Source organism: Gallinula chloropus, assembly GCF_964237585.1.
Source record: "Gallinula chloropus genome assembly, chromosome: 1".
NCBI lineage: Eukaryota > Metazoa > Chordata > Aves > Gruiformes > Rallidae > Gallinula > Gallinula chloropus.
The window spans coordinates 122,790,239-122,813,013 of record NC_140085.1 but is presented as its reverse complement, the minus strand read 5'-3'; the positions used below and the strand labels follow the sequence as shown (position 1 = coordinate 122,813,013).

The following is a 22,775-nucleotide window of genomic DNA, read 5'->3' as shown; positions in this document are numbered from 1 at the left end:
CTGTTCATGTGAGCAGTGCATATTACTGTTACCAACACCTGTAAAGCACAGTGACCATACCTCTCCCCTGCATGTAACTATTAGATTCCTGATTATCTTTCCTGCAGCAATGGAAAGACAATACAGGACTGACAACATGTCATTTTGCAGGGAATTCCTGCTGCGCTTGACTTGTTTTTTCAAATAATTCTTACATTAATGCCTTACAGGTAATCCACACCAAAAAGCAGACTGGAAGTTTTGAAAGCTTGTGTGACTGCTAGAACAACATTGTTACTATTATTCTGGAATAAAGGAACAGTGGCAATGATAAAAGACCCTGATGGAGGACCCAGGCGATTGCACAGCTACTCATCCTCAGCTGATTCCACTGCCAATCCTGTCAGCAGAGCAGAAATACCAGGGCAAACCAAGTCCAGTCACCATCACAATCATTAATTAATAAATAAATCTGTCTTTAATAGCTTAGTCTCAGGAGTTTTTTTAATCATAGCTTGGATTATACCTAAAATGCTCTTTACCTGCTAATAAAAAACAATCCCTAAGTGCTGCTCAAACTGAGAGGGTGCCTGGCCTTCTATTTTGATTTGCAGGGCAGACACAGAAAGTAGTCTGGATTTCTTTCAAAAATAACAGAAATGAGAAAAGGTTTAGGTCTTCATAAACCATCAAATATACAAAATAATTTAATGGACCCCCACATTCTACAAGCAGCACGCGATGTTCTCTACCAGTTCAGCTAGGGCAAGTGCAGCCCTGTTACAGCACCTTCAAACTTTTAATGGTGTTCCAGGAATATGGGGCTCTTGGAAACTGGCTTATCTCTATTTCTTCTCTAAGAGTTTTCCTCCAACCCCAAACACTGCAGCTTTCTGGGGCACCTCCATTGGAAGAGCTCCTGTCTTACTTTTGCACTGGAGGGGGTGGGAGAGGCACAGGCAAGCTGTTGTACCAAAGTCATTCAGAAAACATCAGGAATATTGCAAATTGTCTTACACAAATGCTTTTTTTCTGTGTGGTTATTTTTGATAAATAAGCAACAAAACTGTATATGTATTCCTCTAGTATTGAGAGGATAACAGCTGATTTTTTTGTAGATCCTCTGAGAAGGCGAAGCTAGCAAGAGTGGGTCCCCGCTGCAGGGAGTGGAGCGATCACAAACGAACAGCAGAATCCTCTAAACAGCTTTTGAAGCTTCCTTTACAAGAACTGCCTTCATAAAGACATAAGACATTTATTTAGTTCTTCTTTATGGCTGCTCTAACTTTTTGGCCAAGTCCTTTTACTTCTTGACTCATCTGCTGCCCAAGTGATCAGGATTTTCAGGCATCCACTCTGGCTGTGGGAACCACTTTGTCTCCTTTCCTGATGTTTCTTACTCAGTCCCTTACTTATCAAGTGCCTTCCCACTACGTGTGGAAACGTACTGACATCACAGCCAGTGAGAGCTCTGCCCACCTCTACAAAACTGCCTTGCTGTCAGTAACCTCCTCGCCTCTGTGCAGCTGAACTGGAGTAGGAAATAACCCGGTCTCACCAAGGCTGCTTCTGGCTCTGGTTGACAGCTGTGGTGACAGCTCACCGCTGTGCTACAGACAGGATGCATTTGTTCCAGCATTATGTTTATTTTAAGGCAGAATGACATTTACAGACCCAGTGTTTTAAGCACTAAATTAACCATTAATGTTTATAAATGCCTGAAGTGTGGGACACAGGGGGAAATGGCCAGCCCCTTTTCAGTGGTCTGTGGGGATAGGACAAGGGGCAATGGCCTCAAGTTGGAGCACAGGAAGTTCCACACCAACATGTGGCATAACTTTTCCACAGTGAGGGTGACAGAGCCCTGGGACAGGCTGCCGAGGGGGGTTGTGGAGTCTCATCTCTGGAGATATTCAAGACCCCGTAAAGACACACGGTTACTGTGAGAACCAACTCACCAAACACCCAGGGCTGGGCAGCTGGACTTAAAGAATCCTGGAAAGGTTATTTTCTTTGGTCATTTTGGCCACCTCTTAGCACTCAGCAGGCACTAAAACAACTCCACCAGAATAACTCTGCTTAAAAAGGGACCAAGAGAAAGAAAGCAGCTGTCTACCAGAGGCTCTTTAACTGCGCTGGCTGCTGGGATGTGTTAAACCAAACAGCACTCAGGTCCTTCTCCTCATGCCCTTGTACAAATTTACAGCCAGTCTACCGCATATTAAGCACCTTGGCCACAGCCTGGCAGAAGGAAGGCAGGTCCAAAAAACCTCAACATGTTTAAATGCAGAGAAGGTGACCAGAGCACATCCAGGCAAACAGACAAGTGACAAAACTGAAACACCCCCCCCCCAAAAACCCCTAACCTTCAATAAAATCTATGATGTGAGCAAGGTGCCCACCTGCAGGTCAGAAAACTAATCTGCTTCCCAAACAAACCCCAGCGGAGGAACACACAAGATTCCTGACTGCTGGGGAAGTTTCATTAGAGAGAAAAGTCCTCCTGTAAACGCCAAGTTGTCAGACTCTCCCACCTACTAAGTATTCAGGTTAGAAATCAGGAGAAATTTCTTCTCACAAAGAGCATTGGAAGGGGTTGCCCAGGGAGGTGGTGGAGTCACTGTCCCTCAGGGTGTTTAAGGAGAAGTTGGATGAGGTACTTAGGGACATATTTTAGTTAGTAATATAGATGGTAGGGGAGTGGTTGGACTAGATGATCTTGGAGGTCTTTTCCAACCTTAATGATTCTGTGATTCCTGAGCAGATACAGTCAGGACATGCTGCAAAGAGGCTTATACCCCATGGCTAGTCTTAGGCTTTTGCTACAGCGTCCCTGCTGGAAAAAATCAGTAAAAGCCAAGCAGATTTATTTAAGCTGCTTAGCAGGGCTATGTATTAAATGGGTGAATATCACCTGCAAGGTTTAAATCGTGGGCAGAGAAATTGAGTTTTCCTAAGAACAACTAGTGCTGTTCAGCCACATTCTTCTCAGTTGTCACTCTTCTTGGCTACTGAGCAGTAGTAGCTGAGTAGCCAAGAAAAGCACCAGCTTACAAGGTGCCGTGGCTCCACGCAGGGCAGCTGCATTGCAGACACGGCATCAGGAGGTCAACAGAGGAATACCACGTTTTAAAGCAGCCTTTTGAGTGGATAAAAATACTAAGTTTTCAAATAGGTTTTAGATTTTTGTTTCTTTTTAAACATTCTTCTGAGATTGGACATATTAACAGTTTCAACAACATTTCAAAAGCTTGTTAGCTGCCTCTCTTACAGTCTGTTAAAGGTTTGCATTTATGTTAAAGGTTTGCATTTATGTGCTTGTGAATTTGGGATGACAAAGAAGAAACAAGGGATGGAACTGAATGCCCACTGCTTGCTTATTCAAGAGTCCACATGGGATAGGTAAACAGTCTGCTGCTGCATGAACACACTGTTATTGCTGTGTCAAAAGCATAAAGAGATGAAGAGACTGGAAATCATAAAAGGAGGAATGAAAAACATTGTCTTGCTCTCCCCACGCCCTTCCCCCAAGGCATTGCTCTGTATTTCAAAACATCCATTATCAGGATCTGGATAATTAATGACTCAGAGCACAAAGCTTGTTTCAGGCATCCCTAGCTGGAAGCTGTTAGTTAACCACCTATCAATACAGTCTAAGGATGTGACAAAAGGATGACTTAGCACGGTGACAGCCATTTACCACCACCTCTGTTATACAATCAGCAGGAAAATGAAACCTTTATAGAACAAAAAAGAGACAGTGACATTTTTCAATCTTCTAGAAGAAAATTACCCATTTCAATCTATGTTACAGCAGATTAAAGACATAAAGGAAATATTATTCGAGTGAGTATCAGCATTATTAGCTAACTGACAACCAAAAGCACCTGCAGGTTGATCTTTTTTTATTCAAAGTTATTTCAGCAACATGAAGGACATCCTTCCTTTTACAGGAGAGGGACAGACAGTCTGCTCTGTCTGAACAGAACACTCATCATCTGTAAGGGATTTTGTAAAAGCTTCTATGACTGCTAAAACCATACCCAATTAAAATTGATTAAAAATAATATCTTTAATTAAAAAGTTATATCCCCTGCTCCTTCTCCCCCACCTTCTAACAAATACCTGTTTCAGCAATGCCTTTCCTACACAGATCTTCACTACTGTGCTGTGAACCCCCTATACCTTTGTGGAAAAACATGAAGCAGTGCTAGTCAGCAGAAGAGGGGAGAGGAAAGCCCCTTGTTTTCAAGAGGATTATACACTCAGGTTTGCAGTAATTCTGCCAGACTCAATGCCAAGAGCTGTGGTGTCTCCAGCAATGATGGGAACTTTACCAGCCCACACCTACAATCACACGTAACGTCCCTACTGTGCACAGAGCAACTAATTACTTATAAGCTAAAGTAATAAATAAACCAGCCTCTTTCACCTGGTGTTTCATTGCTCCCCTCACCTTAATTGTACCCCTCAGCTGAATGTCAGCTTTTTGGCCAGTTATCTCCTGGCCACAGATAAGCTTTCGTAGGCTGCAGGTCACTGGTGAGTCTTCTGTAACTGCTGAATTACAGTAAGAGACAGGTGTTCAGCTGCAAACCACAGTTAGGGTCATGTCCTGTCCCAAAAGATCTCTATCCTACCAATCAAGAGGTCAAAAGATAACCTTATTAAAGAATTTGCTAACTGCATAACTCACTGTTTGCATACAGGAACTGTGTGCACCCAAGGTTTGAAGGGGTCTTCTCCATACTATGTGGTCCATGCTGTGTGGTATTAGCAGAACTTAACAGTATTACTTCTAACATCCTAGCCAAACACAGGACAATGTGTTACTTAGGTCTTGCCATCAGATCTTGTGCAACAATTTAAACAATTGGCTGTTTAACCCCAGCCCCAGGCAGCCACTCGCTCACTCACTCCCCCAACAAGGGAGTTGGGGAAAGAATCAGAAGAGTTAAACTGAGAAACCTCTTGGGTAGAGATAAAGACAATTTAATAGGTAAAGCAAAAGCCACACATGCAAGCAAAGCAAAACAAGCCAAGAAACTCAATCACTGCTTCCTGTGGTCGGGCAGGGGTTCAGCCACTCCCAGGAGAGCAGGGCTCCAGCAGACTAATGATGACTAGTGAAGATAAACACCAGCATGCCAAACATCGCCCTCCTTCCTTCTTTTTCCTCCAATTTTACATGATGAGCATGATGACATACAATATGGGATATCCTTTTGGTCAGTTGGGGTCAGCTGTCCTGGTGTGCCCTCCCAACTCCTTGTGCACCCCCAGCCTGCTGGGGGTGGGCTGAGGAGCAGCAAAGGCCTTGGCTCTGTGTGAGCGCTGCTCAGCAACAGCTAAAACATCCCTGTGTTACCAGCTCTGTTTGCAGCACAGACCCAAACCACAGCCCTGTGCCAGCCACTAAGAAGAAAATTAACTCTGTCGAAGCTAGAACCAGCACAAGCAACTATTCTGTATTTTTGGAATAAGAAAAGCATTGATGCTAACTTAGCATCTTCTTTTCCTTAAGACATACTTGCTCACTCTCTACTCTGCAAGACATCATCCTCTGTAATAAGCACCCTGTCGCTGCAAACAGATGAGATTCTAAAGGTGCCAGGAAATAGAGAAGACATCATTTTATCATTCCCAAACTTAAAGGGTTTGTTTTACTTCCTCTGGCTACACCACTGAGAATGACATGGCTTGTTTTTGTAAACAAAAACAAGGGACACCACAAACAGTCTAGACCCTAAGCAGCAGGCTCATTTGTACAACACCATGTACAGGAAACCTGAACAAAATTCTATGAACATCAGGCCCCATGGAGAGACTCCAAAGCCACCTACTAACCTAGACTGAGCCACAGGCATTCTGAGGAAAACCAAGTTATCATACACAGAAAACACTGAGTACAAATGCTCTACCACCCACAAGCTTAAATTACTGGTTGCCAATTCAGATAGCCAAAACATACTTTCCTTTGTGGGTGGCTGCTGAATTTTTTATCAGATACTTCCCAGAAACAAGAGCAGCAGCTGAGACTTTACTATCTGCTGAAATCTCATTAGTAGGAAGGAAAGTTAAATCTCAATACTTGTTTATCTTGATTTTGATTTATGTAAATAAAAACAATTATTCCAGCCAAGGCTCCCAGGAGACCGGTGACAATGTAATGGAAACTGCTGGCATAACTGATGTGAAGTAGGCTGAAATTTAGTTTAGCTCACTGCAGACATGCTGGTAACTACAATCCGTCCATATTCCCTGGATGCATTTGGAAACCATGACCCCAAGAAAGAAAAGCAACAGGAGAGGTCAGGCAAAGGGTTTAGTTTCAAACCTGTTTTACCATTAAGTTGCAGAGCACAGGGCAGACTCCAGCACAGAGAACACTAGAAAAGTGGCACAGCAATTACAGATGAGGAACGAGTCACACAGGAGATCAGTGAAGGCTGCTATAAGCATTGTAAAGCACTGACCATTTACACCAGCCTCATCTTTATTAAAGTGATGGTGTGTGTAAGGAACATAGTCACTTCGGACTGGAAGTATTAAGTGACAGAAACCACTGTATTCCTTGGAAAGTTATTCTTTGGTTCTTCAAAAGGAACAGCTGCTTTTTTGTCCAGGAACTGGATAAAAGAGAGTTTTGGAATTCATTTGGCACCAGCAAGTACCTCAGGATGTAGGTTTTCCAGGATGCAGACTAACCATCCTACTTACCAACGCAGGACGCTGGCCGGCCACTCCAAACTTTGTTGTCCATGCACGTCACTATACGGTCGCCTTTCAGCTGGTATCCTGGTGAACAGTAGTACTCACACCTCGAGCCAAAGTAGGCACCATCTAAACACTTGAAGCCTCCATTGGTTGGCATGGACAAGGTGGGGCAGCGCTTTTCTGGAACAGAACACAAATATTTCTGGAAACCTCTTATCCCACTTAGGATTACATGAATGCAGGGTATTACACAGAAATAAGGATGCAGCTAGCTAATGACAAGTGGGAGAAAGTTGTGTTCTACATGAGGCTCTTCACGTGGTTCTTATCAGCTGCACTTTGAATTTAACTCTACATACACGGTAGCCTAATGCAATATTTATATGAGAAAAAGATGGCAAGTACCTATTTCTCTCTTCTCAGATAATGTATTACTATAAAATCCCACTTAAGACACCTGGTACAAACTGTGTCAGCTTACAAAATCCAAGATGGGCAACATCTTAAAGCAACTCCACGGGTCTATCTTAAAACTATTCCCACAAATCAAAATCCCGCTCACAGAATATTCCCCATCCTTGTCATCTACCAAGGGTATTTGTACCACTCAGGATACTTACCGTGCCATGTACCATTGCAAGATCCTCAGAAACAAGACAATATATGTATCAAAGCATACTGATGACATTTAAAATGCAAATAGCAAGCCCAAGCACGTGGTTTCAGAGGCAAGTCAAGTTTAGCGCCTGCTGCATCTGAGGCACGAGGCACAGGCACAGGTTTGATAGCTACTTACGCTTGCACAGCACCTTCCCAGACCAGCGTTTGCTTGACTGACAAATTAGCTGCTGAGGGCCATGCAGTTCGTAGCCTTTCTGACAGCGAATATCGCATCTCGTCCCCAGTACATTCTTGTAATATTCCCCTTGAGGCGTCCTGCAGTTTGCATAACCATGTTTCACCTTAATGGGGGAGCACCACGGTGTTTCTAGCACAGAGAACAAAAACACACTCATAGTACTCAGCAAAATGTAAAAGGTCAGATACAAACATAAAATCCCTTCCTTTAGTCAAGGTCACAGAGAAGAAATGGAAAAATATGTCTTATTTAAAAAGGCACCAGTCCTCAAAGTAGAGAAATTAACCGTGCAGCAAGGTACTCTAAGTCTTATATGCCAGAAGGTCAGCCCTCAAAGGCTGGCAGCTCTTTTGTATCACAAGCATTAAAGACTGTAATCATTAGATTGGTGGGGGGTTAAGCGTACAGTGGGTTTTTTGTCCATGGAATAAGTGTGCCACCACGTGGACAGTCTGATGACAACCAGACCTTTTTTCCACCTCTTGTTTTTTCGAGTGGATTCATCTCATTTCTCTTTGCTAACAAAAGTTTGCATTAGGAACACCTTTGGTCTAACTGGAGTAGTAATCTTGACAACGTTTAGCTCTCTCACTGTCCCTTTGAAATTAAAAATTATCTTCCATAGTAATTTGTGCAGTAAAGGAGATGTTGCCTTGGCTGAACTCTGTGAGTTACAAAGGATGCAATTTTTACATAAATAATCTTGCCAACACGTCAAGCCTGTCCATATGCATCCTCCCTGTGTCAGAACAATCATTCAGGGATTAAACATGGCTCCAGTTCTGCAAAGTTCCCTTCCAAGTTGGCACCCAGGATTTAGGCTGAACTGGAACTTGTGCGCAAGAACAGCAGCTCCCTCGCTGGTCTCAGTTGCGCGGTGCCACATCGAAACATTCAAATGCTGTTTTGATCACCATCAAAATGGCTTTCTACCAGCATATGGGCACAATACCATTGCCATGATCAATGCTAAGGCACGTGCCCAATCCAACAGACCCAGTGAAGAGATTTTTTTGAGAAAGATCTGACCTTATTTCTCTCTGGTTTGGTAACAATTTGTAGCTTCCAGGTGCAACATGCACTCAGGCACAATACACATATTTGACAGCACAAAAACCTGCATTTCTACCATCAAACCCTCCAGAGGGTCTCTGTCCAGTTTTATGTGGCTGGGTTCTAGTGGAGAGGGGGGGCTACAGGAGTGGCTTCTGCAAGAAGCAGCTAGAAGCTCTCTGCAGGCCCCAGAGAGTACACCTCGGCCAATTCAAGGCTGGAGTCATTGCTGACTGAGGCTGAGCCCATCAGCGACGGTCACAGTGCCTCTGGGAATCACATTTAGGAGGAAAAAACCTTCAAGCAGCTGCTTTTTGCCACCAGAGAAGGGAGTGAGGTGGTGTAAGAAACTGTGCAGGCACCAAGGCCAGTGAAGAAGAGGGGGTAGGGTGGGGATGAGGCACTTCAGGTGCCGGAGAGAGAGATTGCCCTGCAGCCAGTGGAGAAGACCATGGTGAAGCAGGCTGTCAACACTTGTTCATGAGCATACTATACACTTAGCACATATTCAGAAAAAGGAAACCAAGCCACAGAAATTTAAATCCAGTTCTGAAGGTCTGGACTTCATGTGCTACACTCTTCACCTCAAAAGATGGGTGGAGGACTACCTCTCCCTACTACCACAGAAACATAACCTGAAGTATGAGAACCACCTTAATGTTGCTCCTGGATGCAAGACAGTGACTTGGATGGGTCTGCCAAGTCAGAGGAATGCTGGAATTCCGTTGGGACTTCATGACTAATGCCTCTGCTGAAGTCATAGGAAAAAAACACCTTTAATAACTGGTCATGACTATAAAATAATCACAATGTACATACAGACTTCTTGCAGGGACTTAACACCATACTGGGATACCCATGAAACAGAGACTTTCTCTTACCAGTTTCAAAATCTTTGTGTAGCTTTGACAAGGTTTGCCAAAAAAGCCACATTTTTAATGCAGTAGGTTGCTTCCTAGTAGGAGTCTCCTACAGAAGGAGCAACTAAGCCTGCTCCTTCTCAGCTCCAAGATTTGAAAAGGACATACTGAGAGAGAGGGAAAAGGGATTGCAAGGCAAAGAGAGAAAGATGACAGGTCCCAAAATCCTGTGTGACAATGTGCCACATGCAGGAGGTACGTGACAACAAAGTCCAAATCTGCAAGCAAGATGGGGGACAGGGGGAGGGAACGACAACCAACACAGAGTTTTAGCCTTCATCATTACTAATGTTCACCATCCAGTTCTGGGCCACTCAGCTCAAGAGGGACAGGGAACTATTTGAAAGAGTCCAGTGTGGGGGCACCAAGATGATTAAGGAGTGGAACATCTTCCTTATGAGGAGAGGCTGAGGGAGTTGGGCCTCTTGAGTCTGAAGGAGACTGAGGGGTGACCTCATCAGTGTTTATAAATACATAAAGGATGAGTGTCAGCAGGATGGAGCCAGGCTCTTCTTAGTGATGGCCAGTGATAGGACAAGGAGCAACAGGTACAAGCTGGAGCATAGGAAGAAATTGTTTTCACTGTGAGGCTGATGGAGCACTGGAATAGACTGCCCAGAGAGGTTGTGGCATCTCCCCCTCTAGAGACGTTCAAGACCCTCCTGGAACCGTTCCTGTGTGACCTAATCTACGTGATCCTGCTCTGACAGGGGGGTTGGACTAGATGATCTTTCAAGGTACCTTCCAACCCCTAACACTCTGCGGTTACAAAGTCAGAGAAAACATGTAAAAACAACTTCTCAGTCAGCTTCAGCAGATGTTTACATCTAGATCTTAATGCCTATAGTTATGTACATTTTTCGACACAGTTTGGATCAGCCCCACACTCACACTGAAATGAGTTCAGAGGAGGCCGTGAAAATGATCAGAGGGCTGGAGCACTTCTCCTATGAAGAAGTGTTATGTATGTTAGCCCCCGTTTTATTCACCTCCTGGAAAAATCCTCCTCCTCAGGCAACAATGGGTTTTTCATACTTCCCCCTTCAGTGGTCTCATCCCCCAAATTTCCAACTTCTCTGCCCCACTTGTTCTTCTCATGCCCCGAGACCCTGAGCTTCAGTATTCTATTTTTTAATTAAGGAAAAAAAAGCGCTTTTCCCAGTTTGTAGAATCTCCTTAAATAAGGAGGATATCTCTTGTTTTATGCAGAGGGATTTAAATCTGAAGTTACTGGGAGAACTCTGTCTGAAGTGGTAGAGCAGGGGGGGAAATGACGTCTCGGCCCTTGCCCCAGCCAGCCAAGTGATCCTTCAGCAAATCTGTTCAAGATCTTTATGCTGCAGGTTTCCACAAACGTGCATGGCTGACCTCCTCTGCAAAGGGTGTTAAGACAAATACACTTTGCAGTATGATCAGGAGGCTAATAATAATAATAATAAGAAGAAGAATACAAAGCAGATGCTTCCCATACTGAAATTGCCTGAGTTTTTCTGCAAATTTCTGTGGCTTTACAAGCAGCACATTTGCCTTGAGTAAAAAGCTGCACATAGATTTTTATTTCTCTAAAAAGCGGTGAACAGCTAACAAATGCTGGTTTATGCACAAATGGAATATAGAAAAGAGAAAGCCCTTCATGTAGTGTCGTTGCAGCTATGGTGGTCTACAGAAAGAGACAAAGCAAGGCTCCCAGGATATCTTTAACTGGACCAAATGATACTGTCAGAAAGAAAAACAAAACCAGACATGCTTTTGGATGCAGATAACTTGGAAGAGTTTAGGAGGAACATCTGTTTGATCTAAAACATTGTTATGCTTGCTCTAGAAATTAATGTGATTAGAAGAAAGTGGGTGAGGCAGGATTTGTAAGGGGGCAAATATCTGGGTTTAGACCAACTGATATCAGTGGAAAAAACCCCACCCAATTTGAAAAGCTTATGTGCCTGAAAGAACATCAAACAACACAACAAAGGCTTAGATCAAAGGAGATTTTTATTCTTAAGTGAAGGCACATATTGGTTTTCAAAGGCTAAGCAGCTACATGGAGTATTTATGAAATATTAGGGCTGGCTGGGGACCTGAAAGGTCACACAAGCTGTTCCCTGCCTCAAGACAAGAGAAAGCTTTGGGAATAAGAGAAGCGATGGGTTTCCTAGACACCTCTTCCAGAGCTTCCCCATCTGTGCTGGCATCTGTTCACCTGACTGAAATTTGAGGTTTTAGGTAGCACTATGCAGTGGTTTTGTTTCCTAGAAAGTTGGCACCATTCCTCAGCGACACAACAGCCTGCCTTCCCGCTTCGCAGCAAAACATTTCAGAGACTCAATCTGGTGTTTGAAACCACTGGAAAATGGGCAGCAAGCAGGAAGGGTTGAAGCCACAACATTGTGGCTACGGCTACTGTTTTACAGAATTTGAGAAAACATATTAGAAACAAGGATCATGAGAACAGCAGCACTAGAGCTGTGATGAACACAGACACTGCTGCATTTGGGAAGCCCTCCTCAAATATGATTCCCAGTGGTAGGAAGGAAAGCATTTTCTAGGGCATCATTTTCCCCCACCCTCAGTCCTGTTCAACCACCTGCATGCAAAGTGACCATCTGTACTGCTGCTTGCTGGTACACCAGCCGACAGAGCTGAGGGTTCACCAGGGAGGAAGAGAAACACTCTTTAAAAATGCTGTGGGCACACAGTGATGTTTCTTTGGAAAGCTGAGCAAGTTGAAAAACATCCAGCTGAAAACAAAAAGGTTTTGGTGGGAGGTTGATTCCCTCTGCCTTCAGTAAATGACAACATTTTGTTTGCAGATGCCAAAGAGGATGAGTGTGTGAGCTTGCTGCACTGTGAAGTATGCGTGCGAGGATAAATACCAGTGCTCCTTACATATGTTAACTTCTGTTATGAAAATTCATTTAGTTATTTGTTACTCAGTTGTGCTGGGCTGCACATATGAGGAGAAGCTCTGGACGCAGCAACTCAGCCCACTTTTTCCTTGGTTTGTTGTTTTCCACTCCCTTCCCCCCAGTATCAACTGAAACACTAATGAAGAGTGAGCCTTTTCTACTCCTGCACTCAATGCTCTTAGATTCACATTGTCTGATCTTCAACATTTGGCAGTAGTGCTTCCAAACTCAGGGCAGTGTTTAGCATCTGTGTGAATGAGTCATTATGTTTCACTTACCCTGGTGACATTTTGGCTGACATGAGTATAATCCATTTCGGATCACCATATAAAAGGAATTCATACAGAACCTGCATTTTAACTACTTGCCTGCCCTGGCATGAATTGGCATTGATCTATCTTCATGATCTCTGGAATTCTTTTTCTATGTGTCTGCAGAGGGTTACATGTTAAAAGGCAAAGAAAAATGAGTTTACCTAGAGAAAGCTTTAGAGAGTTTGAAAGCAAAATTTTATACTGAAATATTTTACTGGGAGTCAAGGAAGACATTTATGAAAACAGCAACACAGCCACAGCATCTTGCTTTCCTCTGTTTTCATAAATGTCTGAATTTCTTTATGACTTACCTCTTATAAGGCCCATTGATTCTTTGCAGAGAATCAATAGCATACAACAGGATATCAATGTCCAGTATTTTCACATAATCAAAATGATTACATTACAATTGCAGCAGGTCCACAGATTAGTTTACTGAAAAGAAACACGGTTACCACTCCAAGTGACAAATTAAATGCTAAGTTTCTTTCCTGTCTAGTCTTCTGAGGGATGTTGGCAAAGGAGAGGGATATTGAGACAGAAGCAGACTTTCTAAGAAAATGGACTCAGTAAATGAAAGATTCCCTGGTAGTGGAAAAAACTTCTCAATCTTGCTGAATGGCAAAATCTTGATTAGAGAGGAAAACCCAAATTTGCTTTACCAACACATCACTTCATTCACCACTACATAGTTTCTTTTTGGAATGTGTGTTTATTCATTAAACACACTTTGTTTGGCATTTCAGGCAGGAGGTTAACTGGAAGTGTGAACAATTTTATGCTGGGCAGGAAAAAAAAAGGTCATGAAAATCAAGTTCTCTTGCATGCACTTCTATACATTACCACCAGTAGGGCCAGGTTTTGAGTCAGTTTATCATTGATGGCTTTGTTAGAATGTATGAAGAGAAGCTCTTCCTAGATTTTCATGATCTTCCAAAAGCAGAGGCAGTGCTAAAGTTACTTACTCAGGTGCATAAAAGAGTGGTGATCAGTACTTGGTCTAATTTCCATCGCTAAAAAAAGTAGAAATTAAATCTTGATCTAAAAATCCATAAGAAAAACCATGGAGCTGGATCACCAAAATTTTATCATCCACGATAAGAAAAAGGAGGAAGCTTTCTCTCAGCAATCAGCTGATCCTCTTTAGCATGTAAGCAAAGCATTCACCTTTATATCTACTGCGCGCATACACATCTTCGTCGTCTTCAAGGGGTGAATATCCCGATCCTACAACACAAAATAGAGAAAAAAAAGAGACTACAGCAAGAAAGGAAACAAAAATTAGAAAAAATAGAAAGCTTTGCAAAAGACATGCGAGATTAGGATGCAATAATCTACGCAATGCCATCAGCAGAGCTTCTCTGAAGCTCAGATTCATAGCAGACCCAGTTTATAGTGAATTTGGAAAGGGCAAAGTGATTTGATAATCAAGTGAAATAGTGAATCTCTGTCATTGCACAATGTTGCTCTAGGAACAATCTCACACTGCACATGCCAAGTCACAGCTCCTCTGCTATGGAAAGCCCACCTACAGTGAAACTGATCTATCAAGCAGAGAACAGAGGAGGGACACATCAAAGGTTTCACTATAAAGTGGTTCCACAGTGTCAGTGGCTGTTAACAGCCATCAGCCAAACAGCAGAAGTTACAACGTGTATGATCTTCACACCAAGAACAAAACACTGAGGTACATTACCTGCAAACACAAGTCACAGTCAATTCAAGAACACAGTTTGGTATCAGGCAGTCTTCTGGAGTCATTCAAAACAAAGAGATAGCATAGCTCTGTATTTTTAAAAACCTATGCAACAGTTAAAGGCTTAAAATAAAGGTAGAAACGGCTTTACAAAATCAGAAACCGTTTGGAGCACCACCATTCAACAAAACCCATCAGCCAGCAACAAACCCTTCAAAATATCCTTAAGCAACATTTATTTAAAATCAGCAGCTTCAGACTTCAGGGATATTTCATCACCATTCCTTGAGGTCTGAAACTATGGTTTGTACAAGCTGCTGCTTAGGCTGAATTAAAGAATTCAGGCACCTCAATAAGCTACTAATTTAACATGCAAATCACGCAAGTTTTCTGCGGATATCAAACCCAAGAGACATTAATGGCTAGGATGATCCAGCATAAGGATCAAAGAGCTACAGAAACAACATTTGTCTCCCCTAAATTACTGTCAGCATCTATCAATAGATTCCACTTGTTATAGAAAGATGAAATAAACTGCCCAGAAACCAGTGAACCTTTACTTCTACTAGCCTCAGAGAAACCCAGCCCATCTGCAGCTGCTCCACAGGAGTAGCTTTAGGGCACAGAAGGGCAGTGCCCCCACATTCTCAGCTGCAGCACTTCGTGCAAGGGTTAGGACCACCTGAAGGTGAGAGACACTGCATCTCCAGTGTTGTTACTTGTGCATTGGGCCCGAGCACCCAGGACCTGCAACCAGCCTGCAGTACTCAGCAGCTCCTTTCAGGAACTGCAGGGAATTGGCAGATGCAAGTGCTCCACATCAGACCAAAATCTTGCACCAATATCGCAGCTATGTGGAATCATTTAGGCTCCTGCATGTGAAAAATCAAGGGAGCAGTGTTTACATTTACCATAAAAGAAGCAACCCCCCACAAAGCACCTTGGGCCCAATTCAAAGCTTGCTGTTACCACTGTGACTCTTTCCACAGACTTTCAGAAGGGTTCGAGCTAGGACCTGATGAAGCGAACTCCTGATTAGCTTCTCCCCTGAAACACAGGGCTTTATGTTTATCTATAGCACAGGCCTCCTATCATATAGGAGCCATTTGTCTGGATTTTTTATATTTACTGCTGTGGTTGAATTTTTGATGCCTAAATGCTGACATCTGAGAAAATTTGCAACATAAAAATGTTAAACTTTGTTGCACTTGAAGTCTGACTGTGTAACATAAAGAGCAAGCTGTGATCCCTGAGGGCTTCATGAAGACCTTGATATGTAAATGAACACCTCCCTAAGCATCAATTATTCTGTCAGAAATTTGGATACTCTCAGCTAATCACTCAGTTTGATGGTTATAAAACTGTTAATCGCAGTGTTATCACCTTTAATTGTCCAAGTTTTAGTGTGCATGGACTTTGGCATTTAAAATCAGTAAGTGTTAGAGCTATGGGAGCTATGTGTACCTTTCCTTAGGTGAGAAATAATTAAATGCTTTTGACAGTCTTCAAAGAAAAGATTGCCTTAAGGAGTTACCACCCTTGCCCTGAAATGAGGTTCTGCTTATGGAGTTTGGCATCTCCCACTTCAAGCTCATTTTCTAGCTGGAAATAAGATGCAAGCCTGGTTTCTTTCCTAACAAGGAATACTTCATTACTGTTCATAATCACAACAGGCCTGGCTTGGGGAACCATGGCAAAGGTCATTATATCCTCATGCTACCCTGGGGATATGTTACTCCAACATTCCCACAGCCTCTTCTCTCAGCGAGCCCACCACCCAACACTGGGCCTCAGTGGGGCCACCAGAGCCTACACAAGCTTGGGGGGCACCAAGGGCACTGTGTGTATCACCCATGCCGTGAGGAACTGACCAAATCCAGAGGATCTGTCCACAAATAGGTGGTCTGGTTCTGGGAGGATGTATCTCTGCCACCATGCCACTGCCCTGAGCACCACAGCATGACCCCCTGCAAAGGTACTGGATTTTCTCCTGTCTCCACGTGCCCTTCTTCACACGTGCCTGAACCTGCTGCTCTCCCCCTCCTCTCCCCATATTCACCCACCCACGTTGCTCTGACAGGCACCTTACTGCACCAGGCAGGTACAGCCATGTCAGCCAGCAGCCTGGCAGCAAAGCTGGCTTCTGTCCCAGGAACTGAGAGGCCTGGCCCAGCACCCACGCCCCCACTGCTGCCACCCCACGAGCAAACCGCCATTTTGTTTTCATTTGTTCAGCCACAGAAAGTATTTCTGCTCCACACACATTCAAAATTAGCTACTAAGCCATGGAAGGACAAAGCATTGTTCTGCCTTCGAAGTGCTAGAATTATCACAGTCCAAAAAATCCAGATATTTGAGGAAGAATGATGAGAACAAGCTGCTTTACAGATGTCCTGTATTACAGTTCAGGGTACAGCAGGTTCCTGCAAAAAACAGCTGTGAGTTTTGTTCAGGCAGTGGACAGGCAAAATGCATGAAATAATAGATTAGTGTAAAAATAAGTGTTATGAGATTAATCCATGGACATAGATGATTCTGTTTATGCTAGGAAAAAGAAAAAGATTTCCTCATACACAAAATCATTACATTTTTATAACAGGGGATGTATAGGAAAGCCTTCTCTTTATGTACATTTCATTAAAACTGCATGCCCTTATGAAACTACATGCAACACAGTAGAAAACACATAGCAGTGCCTGTCACCATGAACCCAACAGTCTGTGCTGCACACAGGCTTACAGGAGCTCATCTCGACAGTGTGGTTGTTAAGAGACCAGCTAAGAGAGGGTTAACCTGGCCCTTGGGGCAGGAAGCATAGGTTAACTCTACACCTACTCATCTGCTGGGATGGGACAGACAGGTCTCAATCTGTCTGGGTTGCCCAACTGGAGGGACATGGCACAACCTTTAACTGCAAAATGATCTTTCCATTCTGCCTTACTGCCTCTGAAAGGTCTCCAGAACTGGATATGCTATCGATAATTACTTAACCATCTTGATCCTGCAGACAACAAAAAACCCCTTGCACCTTCTCTGCCCTGAAACCAGGCATTTTCTCACTGGCTCATTTAATTCTGATAAGTAGCAGCAAAGCAAGGTTTAAAACAATAACAACAATGTACAAAAGAAAAAGCAATATCAGTAGAAGATCAGTGCCCATGGAGGACCTCATGCCAGAGCAGGTGGATGCACCTGAAGGAAGCTGTGACCCTACTGGGATCTTGCACCAGAGCAAACTCCTGACAGGACCACAGCCCATGGAAAAAGGAGCCTATGCCAAAGCAGGTATCTAGAAGGACTTGTGATTCTGTGGAGGACCCACACTGGAGCAGTCTGGCCTGAAGGTCTGCACTCCGTGGCAGGGACCCACATTGGAGCAGTTCATGAAGAGCTGAAGCCCCCATGGGAAGGCCTCATGTTGGAGAAGTTCATGGAGGACCATCTCCTGTGGGAGGGACCCCACACTGGAACACAGGAAAAGTGTGAGGAGTCCTCCCTCTGAGGAGGAAGGAACAGTAAAGATGACATGTGACAAACTGACCCCAACCCCCATTCCCCATCCCCCTGTGCTGCTCAGGGGGGAAGAGATGGAAAAATTGGGAGTAAAATTGAACCCAGGAAGAACAAATTGGTGTGGGGGTTCTTTTAAGACTTGGGTTTATTTCTCATTGCTCTGCTTTGGTAATAAATTAATTTTTTCTAATCTGAGTCCATTTTGCCTGTGATGGTGATAGGTGAGTGATCTCTCCCTGTCCTTATCTCAGCCCGCAAGCCTTTCATTTTATCTTCTCTCCCCTGTCCAGTTAAGGAGGACAGTGACAAGGTGGTTTTGGTGGGTACCCCCCAACCTCCAGCTAAGGTCAAACCACCAGAATACTGTAAGAATCTGCAGCAAAAGTCAGTGTTATAGTTTATGCTCTATTGAAGCTTTAAGTCCCAAATATAGCACCAATTTACTTAAACATGTATTTCAGAAAGTTCACTGCATTTCCAGGGTTTTTTTTTTAACACTGCTGGGAAGCACAGAACAAGAGAAGACCTAAAAATACAGTGATAATTTCCCATTTCCAGTTTCAGCTGCACAGCGAATTTCACAGAATAAAGAAAAAGAAAACAAAGAAAGGAAACACACAGACAAAGCCAACTAAAAACCAGTTCTAATGACACTGTGTGTTGGGAAACAGGGAAACTGTGTGAGCTAAATGAGCTTAGATGGCATTCTTATCTACAGGCACTGGCTACCCTTGATACCTGGAGGAAAGGAGAAGCTCATTCAACAAGGCACCTCTCCATGAAAATGCAGGAGAGCACTTGAATTCCTTCCATATTCAAACAGCTGGTCAGCTTAAGCATGTGTCAGAAGAAGATGACCAGTTCGGACCACTAAGACTGTAACATCTGGATTTAGTTCCACCAGTGTTTTGCCTCAGTTTTACATTCCACAGTACCTGGAGCTGTAGCAAATACATGAAGTAAAAAACCTTAACTTTCTATGCAGCCTACTGTAGAGCTTCTTGCAGTACAGTGGGGTTTGGTCACACCAAGACATCAGGAAGAGGTATATGAGGCAGCAGAAAACACACCAAAAATGGTCACGACCTTCACATTAGTGGGCTTTACTTTGCCTGTAAAAATACTTGCACTTATTTTATGACAGCAGTAAAAATGGAAAGCCAGGTTTTTAACCTCCTTTTTTACCAGCTGAATGTTACACCCCAGTCCTGCAAAGCTCACATTTAAATGTCATTGGCTTCAGTGTGATTTCAGTATTTGTCTAGAAGCTGCCTGAACGCTCAGGTGTTTTGTTGCATCTGGCCTGAAAGACTAAAACAATAAACAAATTTAAAATTTCTCTTGCTATAGAAATCAGAGCAGAAGAAATATATTGAGTTAGCAAAATCATGTAACAGCCAGAGATAATGATTTGCCTCGAACCTTCCTACAGGCGGGTTAAAACAGAAATGCAACTGTATTAATGAACATGTTTAAAAGTAGCAAATCTAATGACAACTGCTCATATTAAGCAGTTTTCAACGTGCATAGCAACTCCAAATTAGCACCTGCCCTCTGCTTTCCTCAAGGATGTTCCCACTGGCCACAGCATTTTTCAGTCTCCCACTTGACTCAATCAGTAGCTTCAACTGTCTCTGCAATACACAGAAACCCCACAATCCTGAATTCAGCAAGAGTGATGCTCAACTGAGAAGCAGAGGGTATCACAAGAGTCATGACATGTTCCTGAACCCAAATGCAGGTCACTCATCTAAGGGAGGTTAATAATCCCATGTGCTGTTTAGGAGCTCAGATGATTGGCATCCAGAAAGGCTCAGAAATTTCCCTGCCTGTATTTATGGAAACATTTATGTGGATAGCACAGATTTGTGCTTACACACACAGTCTTCACGCTGCTGGTGTGCTTTTATTTCTTGCAGGTGTAAGGTCTTTCAGGCACACAACGTAACCCCATATGAAGATGATCCCCTCAGGGCTATACAGAGATTAATTCACTGTGTCTCAGTATTGATTAAGATGCAAACACCGTGATTTAAAGCATAGGTTTCAACTTGCTTCAAGAGAGATGCCTCATACAAGATTCCATCAAAGAACTTTTCTTTCAAAGTCGTCATAATCAAAGCTCAGCTGAAATGCACAACAGAAAGCTTCAAGTGAGCAAGTTCAAAAGAGGTCAGAGATGTCTGAAGTTTGCACACCAGCAGCAGCTTATACTTCGTGAAAGAAAACCATCAAATTCGTGATTTCTGTGTAATTGGATAAGGAAAACGCAGGCACAGGTACTTTCCCCAAGAGATAACCTCTTCTCTCCTCCCTCACCATCCATGCCCCATTTGTGCCCCAATGAAGAAACTCTGCAGCTGACACTAAGCCTTGAGCAGATTAAACATCAAGAAAACTACTGCTTTACATAGAATTCAGCTAGAAAAATCAAACTTATTGGGTGACAAGGAAAACACTACTGGCATAAAGTTGTCTCACTCATTTCAATAAAGTCACACACCCAGGACCAGGCAAGCCATGCCTGTCAGTTTACTCTCACAGAAGTCAGCAGTGGGATGGAAACTGCATGGACACAGAAGTTCATTTTTGTCCAGAAAAGTTCTGTGAAGTACAGTTCAGCTCTGGTCCCTTTTATGTTCAGGTATAGATATCTTAGGTACAGGAGATCCAAAGCAAAACATTTTCCACCACTGATTTCGGTTTATTTTTTCCCTCTCCAGACTGGCAACAGAAGTGGAAGTTGTTCAAGAGGCTCTGACTCAACCCTGGCAGACACCTAAACACAGCAGCAGGCGAGGGAAGAGCTGGCAGACTTCATGAGCAGCTACAAACACCTTTGCCAACACACTCATACAGTTCAGGGACCTTACAGCAGTTGTGGGCTGCTCCCAGGTATCTTGTTCCATTGGAAATGCATTTGCTTTTACTATAGTAATTATAATTACTATAATTATGTTTTTACTGTTAGGATGTGCACTGTATTCAAACACTGCTTGCAATACACGCATATCAAGTGACCAAAGGCCTTGGGTAATTGTTTTTAAGAAACTATTAAAGCTATAAAAAATATGGAAAATTGTGTTTTTACATTTAAATGAAAGCAAATGAGGCATTGCATGAAAATTCCGCTTTGCTCTGGCTTGCCCATGATGTGACATTTTGAGTTATTCAAATTTAATCACGTTTTGCTTAAAAAAAGAGTTGTAAAATATACGTTCATATATCTAACTGGTTTTCAATAGAAAATTCAGTTCAAGAAAGTGTAGACAAAAAGGTGAAACACACAGATGAAAGGCCTCTTCTACTGAAATGAAATATTGATTTCTGTGAAAAAAGGCCATCTCAATAGGCTAATAAAGATATACTTGGGAGCTGACATTGGTACATCTTCAGGAGAAGTATCAGTCATCTCCTGTGTTGTTATTTTCTACGTAAGCCACGTTCCCTTGATTGCTGAACCCTCCAACCCACAAGGTACCACAACGATTCATCAAGTAGATGGGCTACAGGGGTCAAGCTGGAAGCTTGGCTCAAAGAGAAAAATCTGAATGTTATGTATAACACTGCTTTTGATACCAAAGAGTTTACACTCTGCCTGACAAACTACAAGAGGCTTTGCAAAGCCTGTCCACACCTCACCCGGGGCCCGGACAGCATAAACGTTACTGGCTGCTTTGCTGCCCTGACACAGCACCAGCTCACCAGTAATACCTCTCTCTAGCTAAACTTGGACTCTGCCTTCTGTCAGCTATTTTAGAACCCTCCAGCACATCTCTACCCACCCTCTGTTTACTATGTTAGCTTCCCACAGCACTTCTACTGCTGATGTGCATTTGGCCCTTCTCTCCACAGCGGTTTAGCAGCCAGAGCTGAAAATTGCCAGCTTGTATTGTGCAAGCAACCCTTCCTGTTCTACTAGGACTTTGGAGACCCCCACCCAGAGGCACTCTATCTCAGTTATACTTCACAGAATCACAAAATATGTTTGGTTGGAAGGGACCTTTAAAGGCCATTTAGTCCAACCCCCTGCAGAATGCCAGGACACCTTTAACCAGATCAGGTTGCTCAGAGCTTCATTGAGCCTGACCTTGAATGTCTCCAGGGATGGGGCCTCCACCACCTCTCTGGGCAGCCTGTTTCAGTGTTTCACCACCCTCTTAGTGAAGAGCTGCTTCCTATGGTCTAATCTAAACCTACCTACCCTAACTAAACCTATCCTGGTCTCAGAGTCTGCAGCCCTCCAGAAAACCAGTTAAGCTACTGAAATCAACAGCCACACTCAACACAACAAGCCACACTGACTAGCCTGCCTCCAGGCTACCTAAAAGGGTGAAAGACTGCCTCAGGCATTGGGATGAAACCCTGTTCACCTGCACACACTTAGATACAGAATAGGTTTCTGCCTGACCTCAGAGCACATCTCTGTCAGGATGCCAGATCCCAAGGCACAAACTCCCTGGCACAAAGAGCTCTCACAGGTCACCACTACCTTCTCTGCTAAGCAGAAGCGAGTTGGGTGGGGTGTTTTTTTACACATTCTTCATGAAATTGATAAAACTGAGTTTGTAACAAATCAAGCCTGAGTTACACAAAACCCCTACACAAACAAGATGCTCCAGCAGCTTCTTCAATAGGGAAAGGATGGGAGGACAAGCTGCATTGCAGACAGAGATACAAAAGAAGGCTGCAAGATGGAAATGCAAATGGGGACTCTGAAGAGGCAAATAAATGCCCCTGTATGTAGGTAAAGTTGTCATCTTCTAAGATGAAGAGAAACAATTCCTGTGAACAGACTTCAGTATACTTTTTTCCCCTTGT

General features: G+C 43.3%; 1 protein-coding gene across 1 annotated transcript in view; it reads right to left on the bottom strand.

Annotated features, from left to right (window-relative positions):
• Nucleotides 1-22,775, bottom strand: part of SRPX (sushi repeat containing protein X-linked) — a gene marked incomplete at both ends in the record, with an annotated part of 44,780 nt that overhangs the window by 7,211 nt on the left and 14,794 nt on the right. The window contains 3 exons of the mRNA XM_084268943.1: nt 6,700-6,876; nt 7,493-7,684; nt 13,913-13,972. Coding sequence (XP_084125069.1) covers nt 6,700-6,876; nt 7,493-7,684; nt 13,913-13,972 — 429 coding nt within the window. The remainder of the gene's footprint in view (nt 1-6,699; nt 6,877-7,492; nt 7,685-13,912; nt 13,973-22,775) is intronic.